The sequence below is a fragment of the Mirounga angustirostris genome, unplaced genomic scaffold (assembly GCF_029215605.1).
Source record: "Mirounga angustirostris isolate CCGP_5_RB_7025 unplaced genomic scaffold, mMirAng1.0.hap1 SCAF_2, whole genome shotgun sequence".
In the NCBI taxonomy this organism is placed as follows: domain Eukaryota; kingdom Metazoa; phylum Chordata; class Mammalia; order Carnivora; family Phocidae; genus Mirounga; species Mirounga angustirostris.
The window spans coordinates 4,616,586-4,642,461 of NW_026991710.1; the positions used below are offsets into that span (position 1 = coordinate 4,616,586).

At 60.2% G+C, this 25,876-nt stretch overlaps 2 protein-coding genes across 2 annotated transcripts in view; one reads left to right on the plus strand and one right to left on the minus strand.

The window, feature by feature from the left end:
* MAN2B2 (mannosidase alpha class 2B member 2) overlaps positions 1 to 11,206 on the minus strand; it is a 33,510-nt gene extending 22,304 nt beyond the window's left edge. The window contains exons 1-6 of the mRNA XM_064581874.1: positions 11,069 to 11,206; positions 8,953 to 9,099; positions 6,260 to 6,365; positions 3,065 to 3,237; positions 2,223 to 2,311; positions 592 to 769 (exon numbers count right to left, since the gene is read on the minus strand). Coding sequence (XP_064437944.1) covers positions 592 to 769; positions 2,223 to 2,311; positions 3,065 to 3,237; positions 6,260 to 6,365; positions 8,953 to 9,099; positions 11,069 to 11,206 — 831 coding nt within the window. The remainder of the gene's footprint in view (positions 1 to 591; positions 770 to 2,222; positions 2,312 to 3,064; positions 3,238 to 6,259; positions 6,366 to 8,952; positions 9,100 to 11,068) is intronic.
* Positions 11,207 to 14,602: 3,396 nt separating this feature from the next.
* LOC123849002 (epididymis-specific alpha-mannosidase) overlaps positions 14,603 to 25,876 on the plus strand; it is a 93,827-nt gene continuing 82,553 nt past the window's right edge. The window contains exons 1-6 of the mRNA XM_064581876.1: positions 14,603 to 14,740; positions 16,712 to 16,858; positions 19,446 to 19,551; positions 22,574 to 22,746; positions 23,500 to 23,588; positions 25,053 to 25,230. Coding sequence (XP_064437946.1) covers positions 14,603 to 14,740; positions 16,712 to 16,858; positions 19,446 to 19,551; positions 22,574 to 22,746; positions 23,500 to 23,588; positions 25,053 to 25,230 — 831 coding nt within the window. The remainder of the gene's footprint in view (positions 14,741 to 16,711; positions 16,859 to 19,445; positions 19,552 to 22,573; positions 22,747 to 23,499; positions 23,589 to 25,052; positions 25,231 to 25,876) is intronic.

A 25,876-nucleotide genomic window follows, 5' to 3' on the forward strand; every position in this document is an offset into this window, starting at 1 on the left:
AAAATGGGATCCCAGCAGTGCCTGCGTCCCAGGCCCATGGGGCAGATTAAGTGGATGAGACATATTCCACATAGAAGGTACCAGGTGCCCTGGAGGTGCTCAGTGAAGGTTAGCTCTGCACATGATGGTGAGGAGGAGGAGGACGTCCCGTGTCTGACACCTTCACGGGGCATGCCTCCTGTCAGTCTCAGATCAAGCCTCTGAGGCAGGGCCTGTCATGATCCCCACTTTAGAGATAAGGAAACTGAGACCAGAGGGGCTAAGGCACACAGCGACGGAGCAGGGGGCCAGGATTCCCGTCCCGGCCTCACACCCCAACACGGAGAGAGGAAGAGGAGGAGGGAGGAGCTGAGTGGAGCTGAGGGCTGGCATGGGCCAGGGGCTGTATTTCAGGTGGGAGAGGCTGGGGGAGTCCTGGGAGGTGGGAGGAGCTGGAGGAAGGGGTGAGGCTGTGTGGTGTGCAGGGAAGAGGCACTGGCCCGGGGCTGACGATGGCAGCCTGGCCCGGCCCCTGGAAGAGCCTGCTTGGCTGAGACTGGACAAGAGTGCAGGGCTGTGTTGGGGACACTGGGGCCTGGGACCCCGCCTTACCCAAGGCCAGAGGAGATGCGGTGTCCGGAACCAGGCGGACTGCTTCTTCACATTGTCCACAAGGAGATTGACATAGTATCTGATGTTTTTCTCACTGACAGGCTCAGTCATGTCCAGGTATTTCCTATGCGGGGGAGGCTCCGGGAAGACGGCCGAGCCATCCCAGTGAAAGCCTTCCCTGCAGGGGAGTGAAGGGTTAGCTGACCCCACCCTGAGAAGGAAGGCAGCTTGGGGTCCAGGAGGACAGGCAGGGTGCAGCCGGACCCCTGCAGCTCAGGGAGTGCAGACCGGTGCTCAGGCTTTGTTCTCCCACTTGTTTTTTTAAAAAAATATTTTATTTACTTATTTGAGAGAGTGAGTGAGTGAGAGAGCACAAGCTGGGGGAGGGGCAGAAGAAGAAGGAGATGCAGACCCCCCACTGAGCAGGAAGCCTGATTTCACTGGGATGGCTCGGCCTCTCTGTTGACCTGATGGCAGACTCTTCACTGACTGAGCCACCCAGATGACCTCCTTCTCCCACCTGTATGATGGGCAGCTCAACGGTGGCCCACAAGAGCTCTGCAGACAGATGGGGCTCAAATCCACGTGTCATGGTTCGCCAGCTGTGGGGCCTTGAACACGGCCCCTTCCCTGGGTCCACACTGCCTCGGCCGCCACATGGAGCCCACAGCCTGTGCATCCCCACTTTCACCCCTGGGGATCTCAGGGGATCCTTTCATCGAGGGATCCTTGGGGTCACCTCGGTGCCCATCAGACCTGGGTCCAAGGCCCCGAGCAGGGCTGGGGCAGGGTGAGGCGAGAGAGGCACCGTGCCCTGGGGGCGAATGGTTAGCCGGTGCTGAGTCTCAGTAGGGGACACAGAGATAAGTTAGTGTCCTATTTCAAAACTCAGACTTAATGCAAAATAAATCACCATGAACAGAATCACAACATTCCCCTAAGGAAAAGGACAGTATTCCGGATTTTCCCTTTGCCTCGGGCTCCAATTTGGTCCTCACGACAGAGACCCCAAAGATCCATCCTGGGGGTCTGGATGCCCCTATTAGGGTCCTCCCTGCTCACCCAGGGCAACACGGGGTGACATAGGGGGATCCCGAGCCAGGTGCCAGGAGCCGCCACTTGGATCCTCTGAGCCTCTGTCTCCTCACCCATAAAATGTCCTGATGGTTGTCATGAAGGATAAATAAAAGACATCAGTGGAAAACCCTGGACTCAGGCTTGGCACAGAGCGGGGCCTGACTAACAGGAACGGCCGGTCCTGAAGTCCGTGTCTGGCATCGTTCTTGCTAGCTGCCCTTCACCTTGCCCGCTAAATCTCTCCTGCTCAAGGACGGGCAAGCCGCTTGCCCACAGCCTCCCAGGCAGGAAGGGCCAGAGCACGTTGAACCGAGGGCCGCCCACCCCCAGGAGCCCACAGGCTGGCTGCTCCCACGATGTGGAGGCTTGGGAGCCGGCCACCCGAGCCAACCTGACCCCGCCACTGCTGACCATGGGAACAGGGCTGAGTGGCCCTGCCTCGGTTTCTCTTTGTGTAAGCTGGAGCACTCAGAGCATCTGCCAAGGGGGTGATGGTTTCTCAGGTAACACAGGGAGAGTGCTTAGAACAGGGGCCGCCCAGGGAAGGTGCTCACGAACAGTAGCTGTACTGATCCAAGATGTGCGTGAAGATTTCCTGCTCAGCGGACAGGGATTGGGACCCTCGCCACACGAACTGCAGCCCCTGCAAACCCCGAGAGAACAGAGTGAGGGCCCAGGGGCAACACAGCTGCCCTGGTTCTGCCTCCCCCAGCCCCCCGCCCCGGGTCTCCCTCAGTGCTTCAGGACTCCATCCTCTCTGCTGACTGATCTAGACTCCCTCTGCCATGTACGGTGGTGGAAACTGCCCTCCAGAAGGAGCCAGCCTGCTCGTGCAGCCCCCCGCCCCCCGAGCATCACTGTCTCTGCCAAGGCCTGCAAGAGAAGCTCATTCTGGCTCTGCTTGAATACCTCCTGGCACAGGGAGCTGCTCACCTCTCACTAAGCCTGTGGTCTGTTTCTTCATTGCTCTCATGGTTAGAACACGGTCAGGGTCACAAAGCAGGGAGAAATCCTGCTTCTATTAAGCACTGGCTCTGGGACCACGTGCATGTTCCCTGAATCCTCTGTGCCTCGGTTTCTGCACCTGAGAAACTGGGAGGGCCCCTCCCAGCCCCACGCAGCTCACAGAGTCAGCTGCGGGAGAAATGAGCTGTCGCGGGAAGGGAGCTCAGTGCGCAGCGTGGCCCGTGGTGGGGCTCAGTAGGATGTTGCTTCTCTTGCCCAGCTAGAGCCCAATTCCGCCTTCGTCTACAGCTGCTGGCCGTGGCTAAAGTTGGTCTCAGACCCCCTTACCCGGAGAGAAAACTCGTTAGTGCCGGGGCTTGGGAACATGCCCTGCACAGAGAGGGAAGGAGGCTGTGGCCAGAGGCAGCAGTGCATGTGGCCCATGACCCACCTGCGCTTTCTGCATGGCTTCCTTCAGGTCATAGTCGATCCGGGAGATGACGTGGGCGTGGAAGCCCGCCAGGGCAAACAGGGTGGGGGTCGTGGCAGAGGCACCAAAGGGGTCGACTTGCCAGGAGAACCGCGGCCGGATCCCAAAGGTTTCGTACAGGAACCCGTGTCCTTCTGCAAAGAGAGCACCGCCTTGCTGGTGCCAGGAGGGTGGCCCCTCGCCGCCTGCTCACTCAGGGCCCCTGCCCTTCCAGGGGACTGGAGCGTCATCCCGGGCTGTGCTGTAAGAGATCCTAACACACGGGGCGCCACACCAGGATCACCTGATGCTTCCTTTACTCATTCATGACGTTAGAGCCACCACATGAGCCTGAGGTCAGGTTGAGGGCTGCAGGGCAAAGAAATCCCCAGACTAGCGTCAGCCATTGATTCTGGTTCCCAGGCCTCCCCCCACGTGGTGTGTCAGAAAACTCTGGGTGCTGGGCTACAGTCCGCATTTGAAGGAGAAAGCCAGGCCTCCGAGAGCTGAGAGAATGGTCTTCACTCACACTGCCTCTCTCCACTCACTCCCCAGGCCTGGGGGCACTGGCTGCATCTCACAGGACCCCAGGCCTGTTGGACAGAGCCATGAGCAGACCAGAGGCCAGGCTGAGTCAGGAGGGGTGATGGCTGGCAGGTGTGGGGGGCTGAGGAAGTCCGGGTCTGATGCACCCAGGAGGGGATGAGGACCAGCCAGGGGGCATGGACCTGGCGTGGGACTCCTGGCCCTCAGGGACAGCAGGGGGAGGAGGCAGAGGGTGAGCAGGAAGCAGAAGAGACCAGGAGGGAGCAGCGGAGGGGAGGGAAGACCTGCGGATTGTGGGGTCCAGGATTATGACGGAGGGCACAACAGCATCCCGGGAGAGAGGGCCGGTAGTACAAAGAACAGCCCTCTCTAAAGACAGGGAGCCAGAGCAGGGCAGGTCTCATTGCTGCCTGTTCAGGAGCCCCTTCTCCTGCACTCACAGAAGCCTCACTTTGTTCAGGGGACACCATCCCCACCCCAAGGGATGAATTATCATTGGTCTCAGCTGCTCATGGCAAGGTCATTCCCCTCTGGCAGATACTCGTTTTCTCAGCCCGTCTGGAAGCTAGAGGTGGGCATGGACCACGGTTGGAGCCAAAAAGATGTGTGCATTAAGCTTGCTTTGCTTTGGGCAAAGCTTTCCCACCTTCATTAAAAACAGCGAGTCAGGGGCGCCTGGGTGGCTCAGTAGTTAAGCGTCTGCCTTCGGCTCAGGTCATGATCCCAGAGTCCTGGGATCGAGCCCCACGGCGGGCTCCCTGCTCAGCAGGAAGCCTGCTTCTCCCTCTCCCACTGCCCCTGCTTGTGTTCCCTCTCTCGCTGTGTCTCTCTCTGTCAAATAAATAAAAATAAAACTCTTAAAAAAAACAAACAGCGAGTCAGGACGAATGTCCCTTTGTCCCTTTTCCTGACTTGAGCGGGGATATACGGCAACGTGATGCCTGGAGCTGTGGCAGCCGTTTGGGGCCTGGAGGGGAGGCTCATGAGACTCAGGGAAACATCAACGAGCTGCCCAAGGGGACCCCAAACCAATCCCCGCCAGTGTAGTAGACGGGACATGTCCTTAAGGCTCAAGTCGCTGCTGCTCAGGTTCCCGGGCCCTCCAGCACAAAGCACCCCTGAGCCTCAAATGAACAGGCGACTAGTGAACGAAACTGCTAATTGTGCCATGGACCGGCGTCCCCCTGTTCCTTCGACTGGCAGAAGCCCATCCTCCCTCCCAGCTTCAGCAGGTGCAGAGCCCCTCAGCGAGACCCCGCCTTCCACAGCACCTGCCTCCACCCTGGCCAATGGGCTGTGAGCTGAGTGTTGCCGTAAATTCCCAGCATCCCCTGAGGTCCGTTCGGGTCACGCGACTGCATCCTGGCCAATGAGTCGCAGCAGGAAGCTTGGGCCCCACCCCCGGATCCCCTGCCCAGAGCCACCCTGGGGGGAGGGGCTTGGGGGCGGGGCCGAGAGCTGGGGGTGGCCAACCCGGGCCGGGAGGGGCCGCGGCGTCCCGGCCGTGTCCTTCCCTCCGGGCCCGACCCCTCCCTTCCCTCCACTGCGGCCGTGGCGCCCCAGCGTCGGACCCGAGCCGGGCTCTCTCCCACTCGGGACGGGTGGGGGTGGAGCTCTCCCTCGGGCACCTGCCCCTCGTCCCACCTCTGTGGAGGGTCCCGGCCGGGGAGCTGGCCCCCCAGCGAGCGGGATGAGGGCTGCCATCCCCGGGGGCGGCGGCCACACGCCGCTCTCCCTGGTCACCGAGGGGCTGGGGCAGATGGCTCTCCCCGCAGAGAAGTGTCGGGTCTCAGACTAAGGGGGGTGTGGGCGGCCGTCAAGAGCAGGGGTTGGGGAGGCCCCTCCAGTCCTGCCTGCCGCGCGGGCAGCCAGGGGGGCCCTGTCACGGCGAAGCGACAGCTCAGAGCTAGGCGGAGGGCCAGTGCTGTGGTCACCGAGGTGCTGGCGGGGGGGTGGCGATGGCAGGGGAGGTGGCGGTGGTTTGGTGGGGAGTGCATGGGGCTGTGTGGATGCGCAGCTGGTGGTGATGGCGCCGGAAGTGATGATGGTGTCATCGTGCGGGTGACTCGGGGGGTGTGTTGGGTGCTGTGGCTGTCAGTGTGGACGGGGTGGGGGGTGTGTGGATGCAGGTGGTGGCGGTGAGGCTGGTGAGGGGGCGTGTGTATGGAGGCGGGGAGGGTGGCCATACTGGTGCTGAGGGCGCTGTGTGCCCTGGTGCGGATGGTGGGGATGGCGTCTAACCCCCACTGCTCATTTGCTGGGACCAGGCGCTCCACTCCGTGTGCTCTGATGAATTGTCCCCATTTGATCCTCACAACTACCCTGTGAGGGAGGCAGCGCCTTCAAACTCAGTTAAGCCAGGAGAAAAGGGAGGCCCCGTGAGGGGACGTCCCTTGCCCGGGGTCACAGGGTTGGGAATGGGCAGAGGCAAGACAGAGCCAGGCCGTCTGTTCTCGAGTCCACGCTCCACACCCCTGCACTCAGCGGCACTGGCAGGAGGATGGCACTCGCCAATGACTGCTTCCACTGGCCACAGTGTCCTGCTCAGAGGGGAACACGGGGCTCAGAAACCCAGTCCCAGCCTGACTGGAGGCCCCAGGAGAGCCTGGGGTTGGGGAAGGGGGACCTGACCTGTGAGCTGTAGGATCTGGTCATCAAAGTGGGTCACGGCCTCGTCATGCATGACCTGGCCCCCGATGACAAACTCCAGGCGTCTTGTGGCCAGGAGATGGCGGACCTTGGTGACAAGCAGAGAGAACAAAGCCAGGTGAGAACCCCAGAGTTGGGCTGGGTCTGTGGGGACATGTCTCCAGTGTCCCATGGCGCCTCCCCCAAACCCTCATGTGCGTTCATTCTGCAAGAGGAGCAGGTCAGCGCTGCCTGCCACCAGCCACACCAGCACCTGGCCCGTGGCTGTTACTGGATCGAGGTTACCTCCACCTGTAAGTCTACCGCGCCTCGACCTGTAGCTCTGTCTCTACCTCTTCCTCTACGTCAGTTTCCCTGTCCATCCCTACGTCCACCTGTCCCCCCCGTCTCTACTTCTCTCTCTACTCATTCTCTATGTCCACCTCTACCTCTGTCTCTACCTCAGTCTCTACGTCCACCTCTATCTCTGTCTCTACTTGTTCTCTACCTCCTCTCTGCTTCCGTCTCTGTGTCCGTCTCTACCTCCATCTCCACCGCTGTCTCTGTGTCGGTCTCTACCTCCTTCTCTATTTCCGTCTCTGTGTCTGTCTCTACCTCCTTCTCTATTTCCATCTCTGTGTCCGTCTCCACCTCCTTCTCCACCTCTGTCTCTGTGTCCGTCTCCACCTCCATCTCCACCTCCGTCTCTGTGTCCGTCTCCACCTCCTTCTCCACCTCCGTCTCTATCTCCTTCTCCACCTCCATCTCTGTGTCCGTCTCTACCTCCTTCTCTACTTCCATCTCTGTGTCCGTCTCTACCTCTGTATCAACCTCATGCCTACCTTTCTGTCTCCAAGTTTGTATCTATATCGGTTAAATTTTCACTGCTGAAATCATTTCAAACTTACCAAAAACTTGCAAGAATTGTGCAAATGGCTCCCATGTATTCCTTCCCCACATTCGTTCATGGATATCCTGCTTTACGTATTTGCCGTGGTGCTCCCCAATCTGCTTATAACCTGGTAGGATTCTCTCTAAGCCTTTGAAAGTACCGGTTAGACATATCATGCCTGCCCCCTATTCCTTCACTGTGTGTTTTGTCCCAACAGGGTAATTATAGTCATAGTATAATTCTCAAAATCAGGACATTTAACATTAATGCAACACTGTAGCTAATCCAGACCTCATCCAAGTGTTCCCAGTTGTTCAATTAACACCCTGTTTCTGGTGCAGGGTTCAGTCCAGGATCAGGTCCTGCCTTCCCTGTCACGTCTCATCATTGTCCTGTATTCCCAACAGTTCCTCAGCCCCTATGTCCTCTTGATCGGCTGGATCATCTCGGGGATTACAGGTCAGGGACTTTGGAGAGTATCCTCCTGCTTGCATTGCCTCGTGATTGGCTGATAAGTATTTTTAAAATAAACGGAGGAATGGAGGGATGGAGACATGGATGGGAGGGAAAGACAGTGGCCGTGGGTCCAGAGAGCTGTTTGGAGGCTGTAGTTTGCCTTTGCTTTCAGGACCCTCAGGGATCCTGATTATTCACTCCAGGAGGATTGAATGGGCTCCCGCTGGGTACTGTTTTCCAGGAGCACCCACCACATCCCAGGCACTGCCCAGGCTCTGGGGATTCATGGGAGCAAAGTAGACAAAATTCCCTGCTTCTGGGGAGCTGTGCCATGGGTGGTCTGCCCAGGTCTCTGGTGGGTCACATCTCTCTTTGAGGGGAGGGGACAGAGAGTTGTGTTTGGGGGTGTTCACATAGGGGGCAACCCGCCCCCTGGACACCCTGAGAGACCTGCTTCACTCAGACCTGCCCTGGTCAGTGTCCCACCCATCTCGTATCAGCTGTGTGACCACAGGGCACTCGCCTGCCCTCTCTGAACCGGAACCATCTGTGCAGCATGGAGTAACTATCCCTACCATACACGCTGTTGGGAGGACGCAGTGACGTGGAGTGTAAGAAGTAGAGGCCGGCACCTGGCACGTGGCCAGCGCCGCCTTTCGAGGCTCGTCCTCATGACTCCACAGGCTGCAGGTTCAAGACATCCCTCAGGTGGGACCCGTGGACTCTCCCCTCCACCTTCTCAGCTCTGCTACCTTGGGCGCGTCTCTCACCTCCCTACTCTCACGGTCAGTGACTGTTCTGAAGGAAGGTGAATGCCAGGGAGGGCACCAGGTCCACAGTGTCCTCCAAGGTACTCATCTGGGCCCGGCCGCTCTGAGGAGGGGGAGGTCATTCCCATTTGCACAGAGTACACCCCTGCCTGAGACTGAACCGGGTCCCGGGCTGACCCCGTGGTCAGGGCCTCTCTGACCCCGCACCCCGTGATGCCTTCTGCGGCCCACTTTAGACGCAGGGTCTGGGGCACCCTGGGCAGGGCGGTCAGCTGTGAGCCACGGGGTCATGCAGATGGTAGGTGAAGGGGCAGGTGGGGTGCGAAGCGACCCCATTCCGTGCCAGCTGAGTGCAGGGCTGACTTGCCAGAGCTCCATTTCACACCACCAGCCACAAAGGCGGATGAAACCAAACCTGTCTTGTGGGCTGGGGCTGAGCACAACCCTGACCTAAACAAGCCGTGTGAAGTGCCCAGTGGGCCTGGTCTGGGAGCTTCAGGCCACACAGCCCCGGCCACCGGGGTTCCCGGCCCGGGCGTCACCCCTGCCCCCGAGGAGGCCCCTGCAAGCGGCGGTACCTGGCGTTTCTGCCTGTCCGAGGCGATGCCGTCCCACCACAGGCGGAAGTACTCCTGCTCCACGGCGATGAAGCGGCGATGCTTCTGGAGCATCAGCTCCTCCACCACGGAGGTGTAGACGTTGGCAGCGTAGGCCCGCAGGCTTTCCTGGGGAGGGGGACCCCGTCACACCAGCCCCCGTGGAGGCCCCGCAGGCTTGGCCCCAGGACCCAAGACTACAATCCCCGGTGACACAGGGTTCCTGGGCCCCCCCACTCCCTGCGGGCATCTGCCCAGGGCCCTTCCTCTGCTCCCCCCCCCCCCCAGCAGCTCCGACGGAGGCCCCCGGGGGCCCGCTCTGTGCCGGACACGCAGTGCGGACTGGCCCTGAGACAGCGACGTGCTCTCCCGCCTCTGATGAGCTCCTGCTGTTCTAGGGAGAGAGGGGACCTTCCAGACCGTGACACACGACGTGCCCAGGGGTCAGGGACGGCTTCCCCGACGGGGCACGGTTGCTGGCCCTGAGGGGGCAGTAGGGAGCCAGCCCAGTGAAGCCATGGGCTGTCAGGGGAGGAGGTGCAGGGACCCCACGGGGCCTGCCAGGGCTGAGATGCCGCGAGCCGGTGTTGAGACCTGAGGCTGAGAGCGGCTGCCCCCGCCCCCCGGCTGGTCATGGGCATCAGCCGATCCGCCTCCCCCAGGCCGGGGGCTCCGCGGGACAAGCCGCGGCTGCTTCCCTGGTGCATCTCCAGGTTGGCACACGCTGGTGTCCCCAGGGGCTCCTTTAATGAAAGTTCCCTGGGCAGGGAGGCCTCAGGAAGGGGGGGGGTCGTTCCTGGGTGCCCTCGGGCAAGTCACCAACCCTCTCTGGGCCTCAGTTTCCTCTTCTGTACCTGAGGGTGGCAAGCACGCTTCCCCCCCTTCAGCCAGCTCCTCAGGCAGCTGAGTGTCCCCCCAGAGGCTGCCCAGTGCCTCCCAGGACCGGACTCCACCCGTCCCCCCCACCCCCCGCCGGCCCCAGCGCCAGATCCTCTTTCTGCCTCGGGCTCCCATTGAGGTCGAGCTGACCACTCAGTAATGTCCTCAGAAGAGTCACTGTGTCCCTAATCCCAGACACTGTTTGTTCTCTTCTGGGTTTCCTTCCTCTTCCCACAGGGGAGCTGGAGGGGGCCTGGGTGACAATATCCCGTCTCCTGACCCAGGATCCTGAGCCAATGTGAGGCTGTTCCTGCCCCTATTCCTGCATTCGTTCCTTCTTGCATTCATTCCTTCCTGTACTTATTCATCTCTGCATTCATTCATTCCTGCATGCATTCATTCATTCGTTCCTTCATTCCTGCATTCATTCGTTCCTTCTTGCATTCATTCATTCCTATACTTATTCATCTCTGCATTCATTCATTCCTGCAGTCATTATGCATTATTTCCTGCATTCATTCATTCCTGCATGCATTCATTCCTACATCATTCATTTATTCATTCCTCCATTCATTCATTCATTCAGCAATACCTGTTGCACCTCTTCTGTCTGTCAGGGTGGAGATAACATGCCAGCAAATAAAATGGATGAAGCCCCTGGCCTGTGAAGCTAGCCTTCTAGTGGGGACAAGGAAGAGTCAAGCAGCCCCCTACCTAAGTGCATGGAAGGGAGGACGGGGAAGGAAATGGGGGTGCAGATGGGGATGCCAGGAAGGCACCGCCAGGTAGCACCTTTTGTGGAGCCACCACAGGATGGGGGAAACTGAGTCCTGCCGGCTTGTGGCAGGAAGGCCTCTGGGCATAAGGAACAGCCTGTAGAAAGGGTCGGAGGCTGTGTCACCCTACAGAAGGGGGACCTGGGGCTCCGAAAGGGGACACAGTCCACCCAGGCTGCCCCAGTCACAGACTGCGACCATGACCTGTGTCAGGCCCATGCCTCTTCATCTGATTTCCTTAGCACAGATGGGGAAACTGAGGCCCGAGAAAGGAGGCAACCAGCCCCAGTCAGCCTCCCCGATCTCCAGCAGACTCAGGTCGTAACCCAGCTGCTCCCCCACGGATGTCAGCAGACCCCAGGCTTCAAACCCACCCTGGCATCTGGTAGGGAGAAGGAAGCTGAGCTCCAGGGGGGCCTGGGGGGCGGCGACCGGGCGCCTACCTGTACCGTGTAGATCCAGCCCACGTCCATGTGACTGTGGGGCACCACGAAGACCCTGATGGGGCTCACGGGCCGGGCCACCAGGAACCGCAGCAGCACCAGCTGGGTGAGCACAGGAAGCCAGCCAAGAGGCCGCATCCTGGTGGCAGTGGCCAGGGGCTGCTCCTGGCAATCACTTGCCATCCACTGGCGACCGGTCCCCCAGCAGAGAACAGGGCTCCCGACGCTCGGGGCAGGTGGGGCAGGAACAGGAGGAGCGGCTCCTGCAGCCTTGCTGTCACCTGAGCCAGGGGAGGGGTGGCCCTTGGGCATCACCATTCGGCGCTCCGCCCCCCTCTCGGGTCCCGGGCATTGCTGTCCTCTTCTCAGCAGAATCCCAAACTCCATCTGCCCCAGGGCGGTTGTCACGGTGTGCCCTCTCCTGGAGCCTTGTCTGGAGGAAGCCAGCAGCCACGTCGCGGCTCACCGCAGCCTTCCGTGCAGGGGACACGCAGGGAGGAGCCCTGGCGACCTGCCCACAGCCAGCACTGGCTCGGACGCCACACGAGCCAGCCACCTGCAAGCCGCTCCTCCGGCCCAGGCCCGGCTCCAGGAGTCCTGGCTGAATGCCCGCTGCAACCTCAGGAAGGCCCGGAAGCCAGAAACACCCAGCTCATCACTCCCGAACCCCTCACCCCAGAAACCCGGGTGCTAACGGGTGTTGGTGGCTGCTTTAAGTCCCAGTCCTCAAAATAGTGCGAATCCTCTCTCCCCAGCGTCCAATCAATGACCAGGAGCCACCTTGGGGTAGGGATGGAGGAGTACTTCCCATAGGCTCCTGCCGAGCCCTCCTTCCTCCCAGGGACCTCCAGGGAAGAGGGGACAGGGGCCTGTCCACACAATTAACATCACATGCTCTTCAACAAGAGAGAGCTCCTCCTTATTCCAGGGTCTGGGTCCCAAGTGGACCTACTGAGCCTCCTGCAGGTCGAGCTGGTGTGAGAACCAGGTGAACCACACACACACGGACATGGATGTACAGAGACTGAATGCTATGGAGGAGGCGTGGGAGCCCATGGAGGGTTCTCTGAGACAGTTTTCAGGCAGACGGAAAGTGGATGGAGCTGCTTCTCAGCTAGGGAACAGCACGTATAAAGGGCCTGAGGCACAAAAGGGTTTGAAGTGCAGGGAGGATCTGGCCATGCAGCACTGGTGGAGGGAGGAAGCCAGCTCACTGCAGCTGGAAGAGCCATGGCAGCCAAGACACAGCAGAGGACATGGGTCGTGACAATGGGGAGCCATGGGGGCTACCAGCAGCTGCTAGAAGGAATGTAGTCAAAGGGAGTGGGAGGTGAGGCCAGAAAGGCGGAGTGGAGCCACTTCTGAAAGGGTCTAGGACTCAGGCAGAGGATCAGGGTCTGGAGGGAAGACACTGGGTGCTATGGAAGGTTGGAGGCAGGAGGAATCCAGGCTCGAGGCTGCCGGCCAGGGAGGTCATTGGCACTGGGTCAGCCCCCAGGCATGCTGACCATCAAACAGCCTAAGCCTCCAGGCCTGTTCCAGCTGCTCCAGAGGACGCACAACACTGAGTTCACAAGAATTCACTGGGACATGGTGCAGGGGTGCCCATCCGCAACCTCCTACAGACCCACAAAGAACGTCCAGGACGTTCCTTTTTCTAGATCGCCCGGATCAAATGCCGGCACCGTCGTGTGCAGCGGTGGCCAGGTCAGGAGTCACAGGCCAGAGAACCCATGTGTGACACTGGGAACACGTTCCCTTTGCCACCAGGGAGCTGCCGGCACCCTGCATTCTTTTTCCGGAGCTTTGACTCCAATGCGCGGCATCTGAGGGGCATCTCACTGGAGCGGGAAAAACACGTCTCCCACCAGCTTGTTCCTGACAACAATGTGCTGCTAGTGATGGAGGTCACAGGATCCAGAAACCGAAACAGCCTCCTGAGGCCAGGCCCACCCAAGCCTTCCAGAAAGTTCCACTCCTCCTCGGCAGCCTCCCTGTGCAGCCAATGCCAGCCCCCTAGTCGGGGAGAGCCGGGGCTCTGAGGGGGCCACACAGGCCGCCCCGACCCTGTCCCCAGCCCTGGGCGCTTCCAGCCTCCAGAGCCGGACAAATACACGTCCGGAGTTGGAGCCCAGGCTGTGGGATCTTGTGTCGGCAGCTGCAGCAGACGATGCTGCCGTCGTGGGGACCGTCAGCAGGGGGCGCGGCTCACACACGGAGGATGAGGCTCTGGAGGGTGGACAGGGTATCGCCCACTCAGAGTGGAGAGGAGGTGCCATGAGAGGGAGATGTGGGATCAACATTCCGACAGGTGGGCACGGGCGGGCGGGAGGATGGTGGGTGAGGTGAGAACCCTGCAGGTGACAGTGCTCCCAGGAGGCCCAGGGGACACTCCCATTTCCCAAGCACCAGCATCCCAAGAGCACAGAGATGGGCGGCCCTCTCCAGGCTGGGGATGATGCAGTGGGGCCCTGGCAGAACCGGGTGGGCTACTGGCTCGGGGGGTCACAGGACACAGAAACAAGCGGCCAGGTGAGTACACAGAGCCGACGGAAGCAAGGTCAGGTCAATCCCTGGGAACACATGGAGGTCAGAATGGCAGCAGGACCACTGCGAGCGGTGGAGGTGACAGTACATGGTGCTTCTAGCGGGAAAACAGACAGACAGGTGCAAGCACAGCCCTCTGCATGTCCTCTCCGGAGGCCCTGAGGATCGCTGAGTCCAGACGCTGAGGGTAGCCACCCCAATGACACGTCGGATCCTTTGCCCAGGTTCCAGACCTACCCCAGTTTCCAAACCCAAAACCCACTGATGGAAGGAGAGCTGGGTCCCTGGGAGGAAGGAGGGCCTGGCAGGAGCCTATGGGAAGGACTCCTCCATCCCTACCCCAAGGTGGCTCCTGGTCACTGACTGGACCCTGGGGAGAGAGGATTCGCACTATTTTGAGGACTGGTACTTAAAGCAGCCGCCAACACCCGTTAGCACCCGGGTTTCTGGGGTGAGGGGTTCGGGAGTGATGAGCTGGGTGTTTCTGGCTTCCGGGCCTTCCTGAGGTTGCAGCGGGCATTCAGCCAGGACTCCTGGAGCCAGGCCTGGGCCGGAGGAGCGGCTTGCAGGTGGCTGGCTCGTGTGGCGCCCGAGCCAGTGCTGGCTGTGGGCAGGTCGCCAGGGCTCCTCCCTGCGTGTCCCCTGCACGGAAGGCTGCGGTGAGCCGCGACGTGGCTGCTGGCTTCCTCCAGACAAGGCTCCAGGAGAGGGCACACCGTGACAACCGCCCTGGGGCAGATGGAGTTTGGGATTCTGCTGAGAAGAGGACAGCAATGCCCGGGACCCGAGAGGGGGGCGGAGCGCCGAATGGTGATGCCCAAGGGCCACCCCTCCCCTGGCTCAGGTGACAGCATGGCTGCAGGAGCCGCTCCTCCTGTTCCTGCCCCACCTGCCCCGAGCGTCGGGAGCCCTGTTCTCTGCTGGGGGACCGGTCGCCAGTGGATGGCAAGTGATTGCCAGGAGCAGCCCCTGGCCACTGCCACCAGGATGCGGCCTCTTGGCTGGCTTCCTGTGCTCACCCAGCTGGTGCTGCTGCGGTTCCTGGTGGCCCGGCCCGTGAGCCCCATCAGGGTCTTCGTGGTGCCCCACAGTCACATGGACGTGGGCTGGATCTACACGGTACAGGTAGGCGCCCGGTCGCCGCCCCCCAGGCCCCCCTGGAGCTCAGCTTCCTTCTCCCTACCAGATGCCAGGGTGGGTTTGAAGCCTGGGGTCTGCTGACATCCGTGGGGGAGCAGCTGGGTTACGACCTGAGTCTGCTGGAGATCGGGGAGGCTGACTGGGGCTGGTTGCCTCCTTTCTCGGGCCTCAGTTTCCCCATCTGTGCTAAGGAAATCAGATGAAGAGGCATGGGCCTGACACAGGTCATGGTCGCAGTCTGTGACTGGGGCAGCCTGGGTGGACTGTGTCCCCTTTCGGAGCCCCAGGTCCCCCTTCTGTAGGGTGACACAGCCTCCGACCCTTTCTACAGGCTGTTCCTTATGCCCAGAGGCCTTCCTGCCACAAGCCGGCAGGACTCAGTTTCCCCCATCCTGTGGTGGCTCCACAAAAGGTGCTACCTGGCGGTGCCTTCCTGGCATCCCCATCTGCACCCCCATTTCCTTCCCCGTCCTCCCTTCCATGCACTTAGGTAGGGGGCTGCTTGACTCTTCCTTGTCCCCACTAGAAGGCTAGCTTCACAGGCCAGGGGCTTCATCCATTTTATTTGCTGGCATGTTATCTCCACCCTGACAGACAGAAGAGGTGCAACAGGTATTGCTGAATGAATGAATGAATGGAGGAATGAATAAATGAATGATGTAGGAATGAATGCATGCAGGAATGAATGAATGCAGGAAATAATGCATAATGACTGCAGGAATGAATGAATGCAGAGATGAATAAGTATAGGAATGAATGAATGCAAGAAGGAACGAATGAATGCAGGAATGAAGGAACGAATGAATGAATGCATGCAGGAATGAATGAATGCAGAGATGAATAAGTACAGGAAGGAATGAATGCAAGAAGGAACGAATGCAGGAATAGGGGCAGGAACAGCCTCACATTGGCTCAGGATCCTGGGTCAGGAGACGGGATATTGTCACCCAGGCCCCCTCCAGCTCCCCTGTGGGAAGAGGAAGGAAACCCAGAAGAGAACAAACAGTGTCTGGGATTAGGGACACAGTGACTCTTCTGAGGACATTACTGAGTGGTCAGCTCGACCTCAATGGGAGCCCGAGGCAGAAAGAGGATCTGGCGCTGGGGCCGGCGGGGGGTGGGGGGGACGGGTGGAGTCCGGTCCTGGGAGGCACTGGGCAGCCTCTGGGGGGACACTCAGCTGCCTGAGGAGCTGGCTGAAGGGGGGGAAGCGTGCTTGCCACCCTCAGGTACAGAAGAGGAAACTGAGGCCCAGAGAGGGTTGGTGACTTGCCCGAGGGCACCCAGGAACGACCCCCCCCCCTTCCTGAGGCCTCCCTGCCCAGGGAACTTTCATTAAAGGAGCCCCTGGGGACACCAGCGTGTGCCAACCTGGAGATGCACCAGGGAAGCAGCCGCGGCTTGTCCCGCGGAGCCCCCGGCCTGGGGGAGGCGGATCGGCTGATGCCCATGACCAGCCGGGGGGCGGGGGCAGCCGCTCTCAGCCTCAGGTCTCAACACCGGCTCGCGGCATCTCAGCCCTGGCAGGCCCCGTGGGGTCCCTGCACCTCCTCCCCTGACAGCCCATGGCTTCACTGGGCTGGCTCCCTACTGCCCCCTCAGGGCCAGCAACCGTGCCCCGTCGGGGAAGCCGTCCCTGACCCCTGGGCACGTCGTGTGTCACGGTCTGGAAGGTCCCCTCTCTCCCTAGAACAGCAGGAGCTCATCAGAGGCGGGAGAGCACGTCGCTGTCTCAGGGCCAGTCCGCACTGCGTGTCCGGCACAGAGCGGGCCCCCGGGGGCCTCCGTCGGAGCTGCTGGGGGGGGGGGGGAAGCAGAGGAAGGGCCCTGGGCAGATGCCCGCAGGGAGTGGGGGGGCCCAGGAACCCTGTGTCACCGGGGATTGTAGTCTTGGGTCCTGGGGCCAAGCCTGCGGGGCCTCCACGGGGGCTGGTGTGACGGGGTCCCCCTCCCCAGGAAAGCCTGCGGGCCTACGCTGCCAACGTCTACACCTCCGTGGTGGAGGAGCTGATGCTCCAGAAGCATCGCCGCTTCATCGCCGTGGAGCAGGAGTACTTCCGCCTGTGGTGGGACGGCATCGCCTCGGACAGGCAGAAACGCCAGGTACCGCCGCTTGCAGGGGCCTCCTCGGGGGCAGGGGTGACGCCCGGGCCGGGAACCCCGGTGGCCGGGGCTGTGTGGCCTGAAGCTCCCAGACCAGGCCCACTGGGCACTTCACACGGCTTGTTTAGGTCAGGGTTGTGCTCAGCCCCAGCCCACAAGACAGGTTTGGTTTCATCCGCCTTTGTGGCTGGTGGTGTGAAATGGAGCTCTGGCAAGTCAGCCCTGCACTCAGCTGGCACGGAATGGGGTCGCTTCGCACCCCACCTGCCCCTTCACCTACCATCTGCATGACCCCGTGGCTCACAGCTGACCGCCCTGCCCAGGGTGCCCCAGACCCTGCGTCTAAAGTGGGCCGCAGAAGGCATCACGGGGTGCGGGGTCAGAGAGGCCCTGACCATGGGGAGCAGCCCGGGACCCGGTTCAGTCTCAGGCAGGGGTGTACTCTGTGCAAATGGGAATGACCTCCCCCCCTCAGAGCGGCCGGGCCCAGATGAGCACCTGGGAGGACACTGTGGACCTGGTGCCCTCCCTGGCATTCACCTTCCTTCAGAACAGTCACTGACCGTGAGAGTAGGGAGGTGAGAGACGCGCCCAAGGTAGCAGAGCTGAGAAGGTGGAGGGGAGAGTCCACGGGTCCCACCTGAGGGATGTCTTGAACCTGCAGCCTGTGGAGTCATGAGGACGAGCCTCGAAAGGCGGCGCTGGCCACGTGCCAGGTGCCGGCCTCTACTTCTTACACTCCATGTCACTGCGTCCTCCCAACAGTGTGTACGGTGGGTATAGTTACTCCATGCTGCACAGATGGTCCCGGTTCAGAGAGGGCAGGCGAGTGCCCTGTGGTCACACAGCTGATACGAGATGGGTGGGACACTGAGCAGGGCAGGTCTGAGTGAAGCAGGTCTCTCAGGGTGTCCAGGGGGCGGGTTGCCCCCTACGTGGACACCCCCAAACACAACTGTCTGTCCCCTCCCCTCGAAGAGAGATGTGACCCACCAGAGACCTGGGCAGACCACCCATGGCACAGCTCCCCGGAAGCAGGGAATTTTGTCTATTTTGCTCCCATGAATCCCCAGAGCCTGGGCAGTGTCTGGGATGTGGTGGGTGCTCCTGGAAAACAGTACCCAGCGGGAGCCCATTTAATCCTCCTGGAGTGAATAATCAGGATCCCTGAGGGTCCTGAAAGCAAAGGCAAACTACAGCCTCCAAACAGCTCTCTGGACCCACGGCCACTGTCTTTCCCTCCCATCCATGTCTCCATCCCTCCATTCCTCCGTTTATTTTAAAAATACTTATCAGCCAATCACGAGGCAATGCAAGCAGGAGGATACTCTCCAAAATCCCTGACCTGTAATCCCCGAGATGATCCAGTTGATCAAGAGGACATAGGGGCTGAGGAACTGTTGGGAATACAGGACAATGATGAGACGTGACAGGGAAGGCAGGACCTGATCCTGGACTGAACCCTGCACCAGAAACAGGGTGTTAATTGAACAACTGGGAACACTTGGATGAGGTCTGGATTAGCTACAGTGTTGCATTAATGTTAAATGTCCTGATTTTGAGAATTATACTATGACTATAATTACCCTGTTGGGACAAAACACACAGTGAAGGAATAGGGGGCAGGCATGATATGTCTAACCGGTACTTTCAAAGGCTTAGAGAGAATCCTACCAGGTTATAAGCAGATTGGGGAGCACCACGGCAAATACGTAAAGCAGGATATCCATGAACGAATGTGGGGAAGGAATACATGGGAGCCATTTGCACAATTCTTGCAAGTTTTTGGTAAGTTTGAAATGATTTCAGCAGTGAAAATTTAACCGATATAGATACAAACTTGGAGACAGAAAGGTAGGCATGAGGTTGATACAGAGGTAGAGACGGACACAGAGATGGAAGTAGAGAAGGAGGTAGAGACGGACACAGAGATGGAGGTGGAGAAGGAGATAGAGACGGAGGTGGAGAAGGAGGTGGAGACGGACACAGAGACGGAGGTGGAGATGGAGGTGGAGACGGACACAGAGACAGAGGTGGAGAAGGAGGTGGAGACGGACACAGAGATGGAAATAGAGAAGGAGGTAGAGACAGACACAGAGACGGAAATAGAGAAGGAGGTAGAGACCGACACAGAGACAGCGGTGGAGATGGAGGTAGAGACGGACACAGAGACGGAAGCAGAGAGGAGGTAGAGAACAAGTAGAGACAGAGATAGAGGTGGACGTAGAGACTGAGGTAGAGACAGAGGTAGAGGTGGACATAGAGAATGAGTAGAGAGAGAAGTAGAGACGGGGGGGACAGGTGGACGTAGGGATGGACAGGGAAACTGACGTAGAGGAAGAGGTAGAGACAGAGCTACAGGTCGAGGCGCGGTAGACTTACAGGTGGAGGTAACCTCGATCCAGTAACAGCCACGGGCCAGGTGCTGGTGTGGCTGGTGGCAGGCAGCGCTGACCTGCTCCTCTTGCAGAATGAACGCACATGAGGGTTTGGGGGAGGCGCCATGGGACACTGGAGACATGTCCCCACAGACCCAGCCCAACTCTGGGGTTCTCACCTGGCTTTGTTCTCTCTGCTTGTCACCAAGGTCCGCCATCTCCTGGCCACAAGACGCCTGGAGTTTGTCATCGGGGGCCAGGTCATGCATGACGAGGCCGTGACCCACTTTGATGACCAGATCCTACAGCTCACAGGTCAGGTCCCCCTTCCCCAACCCCAGGCTCTCCTGGGGCCTCCAGTCAGGCTGGGACTGGGTTTCTGAGCCCCGTGTTCCCCTCTGAGCAGGACACTGTGGCCAGTGGAAGCAGTCATTGGCGAGTGCCATCCTCCTGCCAGTGCCGCTGAGTGCAGGGGTGTGGAGCGTGGACTCGAGAACAGACGGCCTGGCTCTGTCTTGCCTCTGCCCATTCCCAACCCTGTGACCCCGGGCAAGGGACGTCCCCTCACGGGGCCTCCCTTTTCTCCTGGCTTAACTGAGTTTGAAGGCGCTGCCTCCCTCACAGGGTAGTTGTGAGGATCAAATGGGGACAATTCATCAGAGCACACGGAGTGGAGCGCCTGGTCCCAGCAAATGAGCAGTGGGGGTTAGACGCCATCCCCACCATCCGCACCAGGGCACACAGCGCCCTCAGCACCAGTATGGCCACCCTCCCCGCCTCCATACACACGCCCCCTCACCAGCCTCACCGCCACCACCTGCATCCACACACCCCCCACCCCGTCCACACTGACAGCCACAGCACCCAACACACCCCCCGAGTCACCCGCACGATGACACCATCATCACTTCCGGCGCCATCACCACCAGCTGCGCATCCACACAGCCCCATGCACTCCCCACCAAACCACCGCCACCTCCCCTGCCATCGCCACCCCCCCGCCAGCACCTCGGTGACCACAGCACTGGCCCTCCGCCTAGCTCTGAGCTGTCGCTTCGCCGTGACAGGGCCCCCCTGGCTGCCCGCGCGGCAGGCAGGACTGGAGGGGCCTCCCCAACCCCTGCTCTTGACGGCCGCCCACACCCCCCTTAGTCTGAGACCCGACACTTCTCTGCGGGGAGAGCCATCTGCCCCAGCCCCTCGGTGACCAGGGAGAGCGGCGTGTGGCCGCCGCCCCCGGGGATGGCAGCCCTCATCCCGCTCGCTGGGGGGCCAGCTCCCCGGCCGGGACCCTCCACAGAGGTGGGACGAGGGGCAGGTGCCCGAGGGAGAGCTCCACCCCCACCCGTCCCGAGTGGGAGAGAGCCCGGCTCGGGTCCGACGCTGGGGCGCCACGGCCGCAGTGGAGGGAAGGGAGGGGTCGGGCCCGGAGGGAAGGACACGGCCGGGACGCCGCGGCCCCTCCCGGCCCGGGTTGGCCACCCCCAGCTCTCGGCCCCGCCCCCAAGCCCCTCCCCCCAGGGTGGCTCTGGGCAGGGGATCCGGGGGTGGGGCCCAAGCTTCCTGCTGCGACTCATTGGCCAGGATGCAGTCGCGTGACCCGAACGGACCTCAGGGGATGCTGGGAATTTACGGCAACACTCAGCTCACAGCCCATTGGCCAGGGTGGAGGCAGGTGCTGTGGAAGGCGGGGTCTCGCTGAGGGGCTCTGCACCTGCTGAAGCTGGGAGGGAGGATGGGCTTCTGCCAGTCGAAGGAACAGGGGGACGCCGGTCCATGGCACAATTAGCAGTTTCGTTCACTAGTCGCCTGTTCATTTGAGGCTCAGGGGTGCTTTGTGCTGGAGGGCCCGGGAACCTGAGCAGCAGCGACTTGAGCCTTAAGGACATGTCCCGTCTACTACACTGGCGGGGATTGGTTTGGGGTCCCCTTGGGCAGCTCGTTGATGTTTCCCTGAGTCTCATGAGCCTCCCCTCCAGGCCCCAAACGGCTGCCACAGCTCCAGGCATCACGTTGCCGTATATCCCCGCTCAAGTCAGGAAAAGGGACAAAGGGACATTCGTCCTGACTCGCTGTTTGTTTTTTTTAAGAGTTTTATTTTTATTTATTTGACAGAGAGAGACACAGCGAGAGAGGGAACACAAGCAGGGGCAGTGGGAGAGGGAGAAGCAGGCTTCCTGCTGAGCAGGGAGCCCGCCGTGGGGCTCGATCCCAGGACTCTGGGATCATGACCTGAGCCGAAGGCAGACGCTTAACTACTGAGCCACCCAGGCGCCCCTGACTCGCTGTTTTTAATGAAGGTGGGAAAGCTTTGCCCAAAGCAAAGCAAGCTTAATGCACACATCTTTTTGGCTCCAACCGTGGTCCATGCCCACCTCTAGCTTCCAGACGGGCTGAGAAAACGAGTATCTGCCAGAGGGGAATGACCTTGCCATGAGCAGCTGAGACCAATGATAATTCATCCCTTGGGGTGGGGATGGTGTCCCCTGAACAAAGTGAGGCTTCTGTGAGTGCAGGAGAAGGGGCTCCTGAACAGGCAGCAATGAGACCTGCCCTGCTCTGGCTCCCTGTCTTTAGAGAGGGCTGTTCTTTGTACTACCGGCCCTCTCTCCCGGGATGCTGTTGTGCCCTCCGTCATAATCCTGGACCCCACAATCCGCAGGTCTTCCCTCCCCTCCGCTGCTCCCTCCTGGTCTCTTCTGCTTCCTGCTCACCCTCTGCCTCCTCCCCCTGCTGTCCCTGAGGGCCAGGAGTCCCACGCCAGGTCCATGCCCCCTGGCTGGTCCTCATCCCCTCCTGGGTGCATCAGACCCGGACTTCCTCAGCCCCCCACACCTGCCAGCCATCACCCCTCCTGACTCAGCCTGGCCTCTGGTCTGCTCATGGCTCTGTCCAACAGGCCTGGGGTCCTGTGAGATGCAGCCAGTGCCCCCAGGCCTGGGGAGTGAGTGGAGAGAGGCAGTGTGAGTGAAGACCATTCTCTCAGCTCTCGGAGGCCTGGCTTTCTCCTTCAAATGCGGACTGTAGCCCAGCACCCAGAGTTTTCTGACACACCACGTGGGGGGAGGCCTGGGAACCAGAATCAATGGCTGACGCTAGTCTGGGGATTTCTTTGCCCTGCAGCCCTCAACCTGACCTCAGGCTCATGTGGTGGCTCTAACGTCATGAATGAGTAAAGGAAGCATCAGGTGATCCTGGTGTGGCGCCCCGTGTGTTAGGATCTCTTACAGCACAGCCCGGGATGACGCTCCAGTCCCCTGGAAGGGCAGGGGCCCTGAGTGAGCAGGCGGCGAGGGGCCACCCTCCTGGCACCAGCAAGGCGGTGCTCTCTTTGCAGAAGGACACGGGTTCCTGTACGAAACCTTTGGGATCCGGCCGCGGTTCTCCTGGCAAGTCGACCCCTTTGGTGCCTCTGCCACGACCCCCACCCTGTTTGCCCTGGCGGGCTTCCACGCCCACGTCATCTCCCGGATCGACTATGACCTGAAGGAAGCCATGCAGAAAGCGCAGGTGGGTCATGGGCCACATGCACTGCTGCCTCTGGCCACAGCCTCCTTCCCTCTCTGTGCAGGGCATGTTCCCAAGCCCCGGCACTAACGAGTTTTCTCTCCGGGTAAGGGGGTCTGAGACCAACTTTAGCCACGGCCAGCAGCTGTAGACGAAGGCGGAATTGGGCTCTAGCTGGGCAAGAGAAGCAACATCCTACTGAGCCCCACCACGGGCCACGCTGCGCACTGAGCTCCCTTCCCGCGACAGCTCATTTCTCCCGCAGCTGACTCTGTGAGCTGCGTGGGGCTGGGAGGGGCCCTCCCAGTTTCTCAGGTGCAGAAACCGAGGCACAGAGGATTCAGGGAACATGCACGTGGTCCCAGAGCCAGTGCTTAATAGAAGCAGGATTTCTCCCTGCTTTGTGACCCTGACCGTGTTCTAACCATGAGAGCAATGAAGAAACAGACCACAGGCTTAGTGAGAGGTGAGCAGCTCCCTGTGCCAGGAGGTATTCAAGCAGAGCCAGAATGAGCTTCTCTTGCAGGCCTTGGCAGAGACAGTGATGCTCGGGGGGCGGGGGGCTGCACGAGCAGGCTGGCTCCTTCTGGAGGGCAGTTTCCACCACCGTACATGGCAGAGGGAGTCTAGATCAGTCAGCAGAGAGGATGGAGTCCTGAAGCACTGAGGGAGACCCGGGGCGGGGGGCTGGGGGAGGCAGAACCAGGGCAGCTGTGTTGCCCCTGGGCCCTCACTCTGTTCTCTCGGGGTTTGCAGGGGCTGCAGTTCGTGTGGCGAGGGTCCCAATCCCTGTCCGCTGAGCAGGAAATCTTCACGCACATCTTGGATCAGTACAGCTACTGTTCGTGAGCACCTTCCCTGGGCGGCCCCTGTTCTAAGCACTCTCCCTGTGTTACCTGAGAAACCATCACCCCCTTGGCAGATGCTCTGAGTGCTCCAGCTTACACAAAGAGAAACCGAGGCAGGGCCACTCAGCCCTGTTCCCATGGTCAGCAGTGGCGGGGTCAGGTTGGCTCGGGTGGCCGGCTCCCAAGCCTCCACATCGTGGGAGCAGCCAGCCTGTGGGCTCCTGGGGGTGGGCGGCCCTCGGTTCAACGTGCTCTGGGCCTTCCTACCTGGGAGGCTGTGGGCAAGCGGCTTGCCCGTCCTTGAGCAGGAGAGATTTAGCGGGCAAGGTGAAGGGCAGCTAGCAAGAACGATGCCAGACACGGACTTCAGGACCAGTCGTTCCTGTTAGTCAGGCCCCGCTCTGTGCCAAGCCCGAGTCCAGGGTTTTCCACCGATGTCTTTCATTTATCCTTCATAACAACCATCAGGACATTTTATGGATGAGGAGACAGAGGCTCAGAGGATCCAAGTGGCGGCTTCTGGCTCCTGGCTCGGGATCCCCCTATGTCACCCCATGTTGCCCTGGGTGAGCAGGGAGGACCCTAATAGGGGCATCCAGACCCCCAGGATGGATCTTTGGGGTCTCTGTTGTGAGGACCAAATTGGAGCCCGAGGCAAAGGGAAAATCCGGAATACTGTCCTTTTCCTTAGGGGAATGTTGTGATTCTGTTCATGGTGATTTATTTTGCATTAAGTCTGAGTTTTGAAATAGGACACTAACTTATCTCTGTGTCCCCTACTGAGACTCAGCACCGACTAACCGTTCGCCCCCAGGGCACGATGCCTCTCTCGCCTCACCCTGCTCCAGCCCTGCTCGGGGCCTTGGACCCAGGTCTGATGGGCACCGAGGTGACCCCAAGGGTCCCTCGATGAAAGGATCCCATGAGATCCCCAGGGGTAAAACTGGGGATGCACAGGCTGTGGGCTCCATGTGGCGGCTGAGGCAGTGTGGACCCAGGGAAGGGGCCGTGTTCAAGGCCCCACAGCTGGCGAACCATGACACGTGGATTTGAGCCCCATCTGTCTGCAGAGCTCTTGTGGGCCACCGTTGAGCTGCCCATCATACAGGTGGGAGAAGGAGGTCATCTGGGTGGCTCAGTCAGTGAAGAGTCTGCCATCAGGTCAGGTCATGATCCCAGGGTCCTGGGAATGAGCTGTGCATCAGGCTTCCTGCTCAGTGGGGAGTCTGCATCTCCTTCTTCTTCTGCCCGTCCCCCAGCTTGTGCTCTCTCACTCACTCAGTCTCTCAAATAAGTAAATAAAATATTAAAAAAACAACCAAACAAGTGGGAGAACAAAGCCTGAGCACCGGTCTGCACTCCCTGAGCTGCAGGGGTCCGGCTGCACCCTGCCTGTCCTCCTGGACCCCAAGCTGCCTCCCTTCTCATGGTGGGGTCAGCTAACCTCTCACTCCCCTGCAGGGAAGGCTTTCACTGGGATGGCTCGGCTGTCTTCCCGGAGCCACCCCCAAATAACCTACTTCAACCCATGGCTGAACCCATCACTTGGAATAACATGAAATACTATGTCAGTCTCCTTGTGGACAATGTGAAGGAGCGGGCCGCCTGGTTCCGGACATCACACCTCCTCTGGCCCTGGGTAAGGCGGGGTCCCAGGCCCCAGTGTTCCCAACATAGTCCAGTCTCACCCAAGCAGGCTCTTCCAGGGGCCGGGCCAGGCTGCCATCGTCAGCCCCGGGCCAGTGCCTCTTCCCTGCACACCACACAGCCTCACCCCTTCCTCCAGCTCCTCCCACCTCCCAGGACTCCCCCAGCCTCTCCCACCTGAAATACAGCCCCTGGCCCATGCCAGCCCCCAGCTCCACTCAGCTCCTCCCTCCTCCTCTTCCTATCTCCGTGTTGGGGTGTGAGGCCGGGACCGGAATCCTGGCCCCCTGCTCCGTCGCTGTGTGCCTTAGCCCCTCTGGTCTCAGTTTCCTCATCTCTAAAGTGGGGATCATGACAGGCCCTGCCTCAGAGGCTTGATCTGAGACTGACAGGAGGCATGCCCCTTGATGGTGTCAGACATGGCATGTCCTCCTCCTCCTCACCATCATGTGCAGAGCTAACCTTCACTGAACACCTCCAGGGCACCTGGCTCCTTCTATGTGATATATTTGTCTCATCCACTTAATCTGCCCCATGGGCCTGGGATGCAGGCACTGCTGGGATCCCATTTTGAAAATGAGGGAACTGAGAACCAGAGAGGTCAAGGGATCATCCTAACGCTGCATAGCAACAAACAG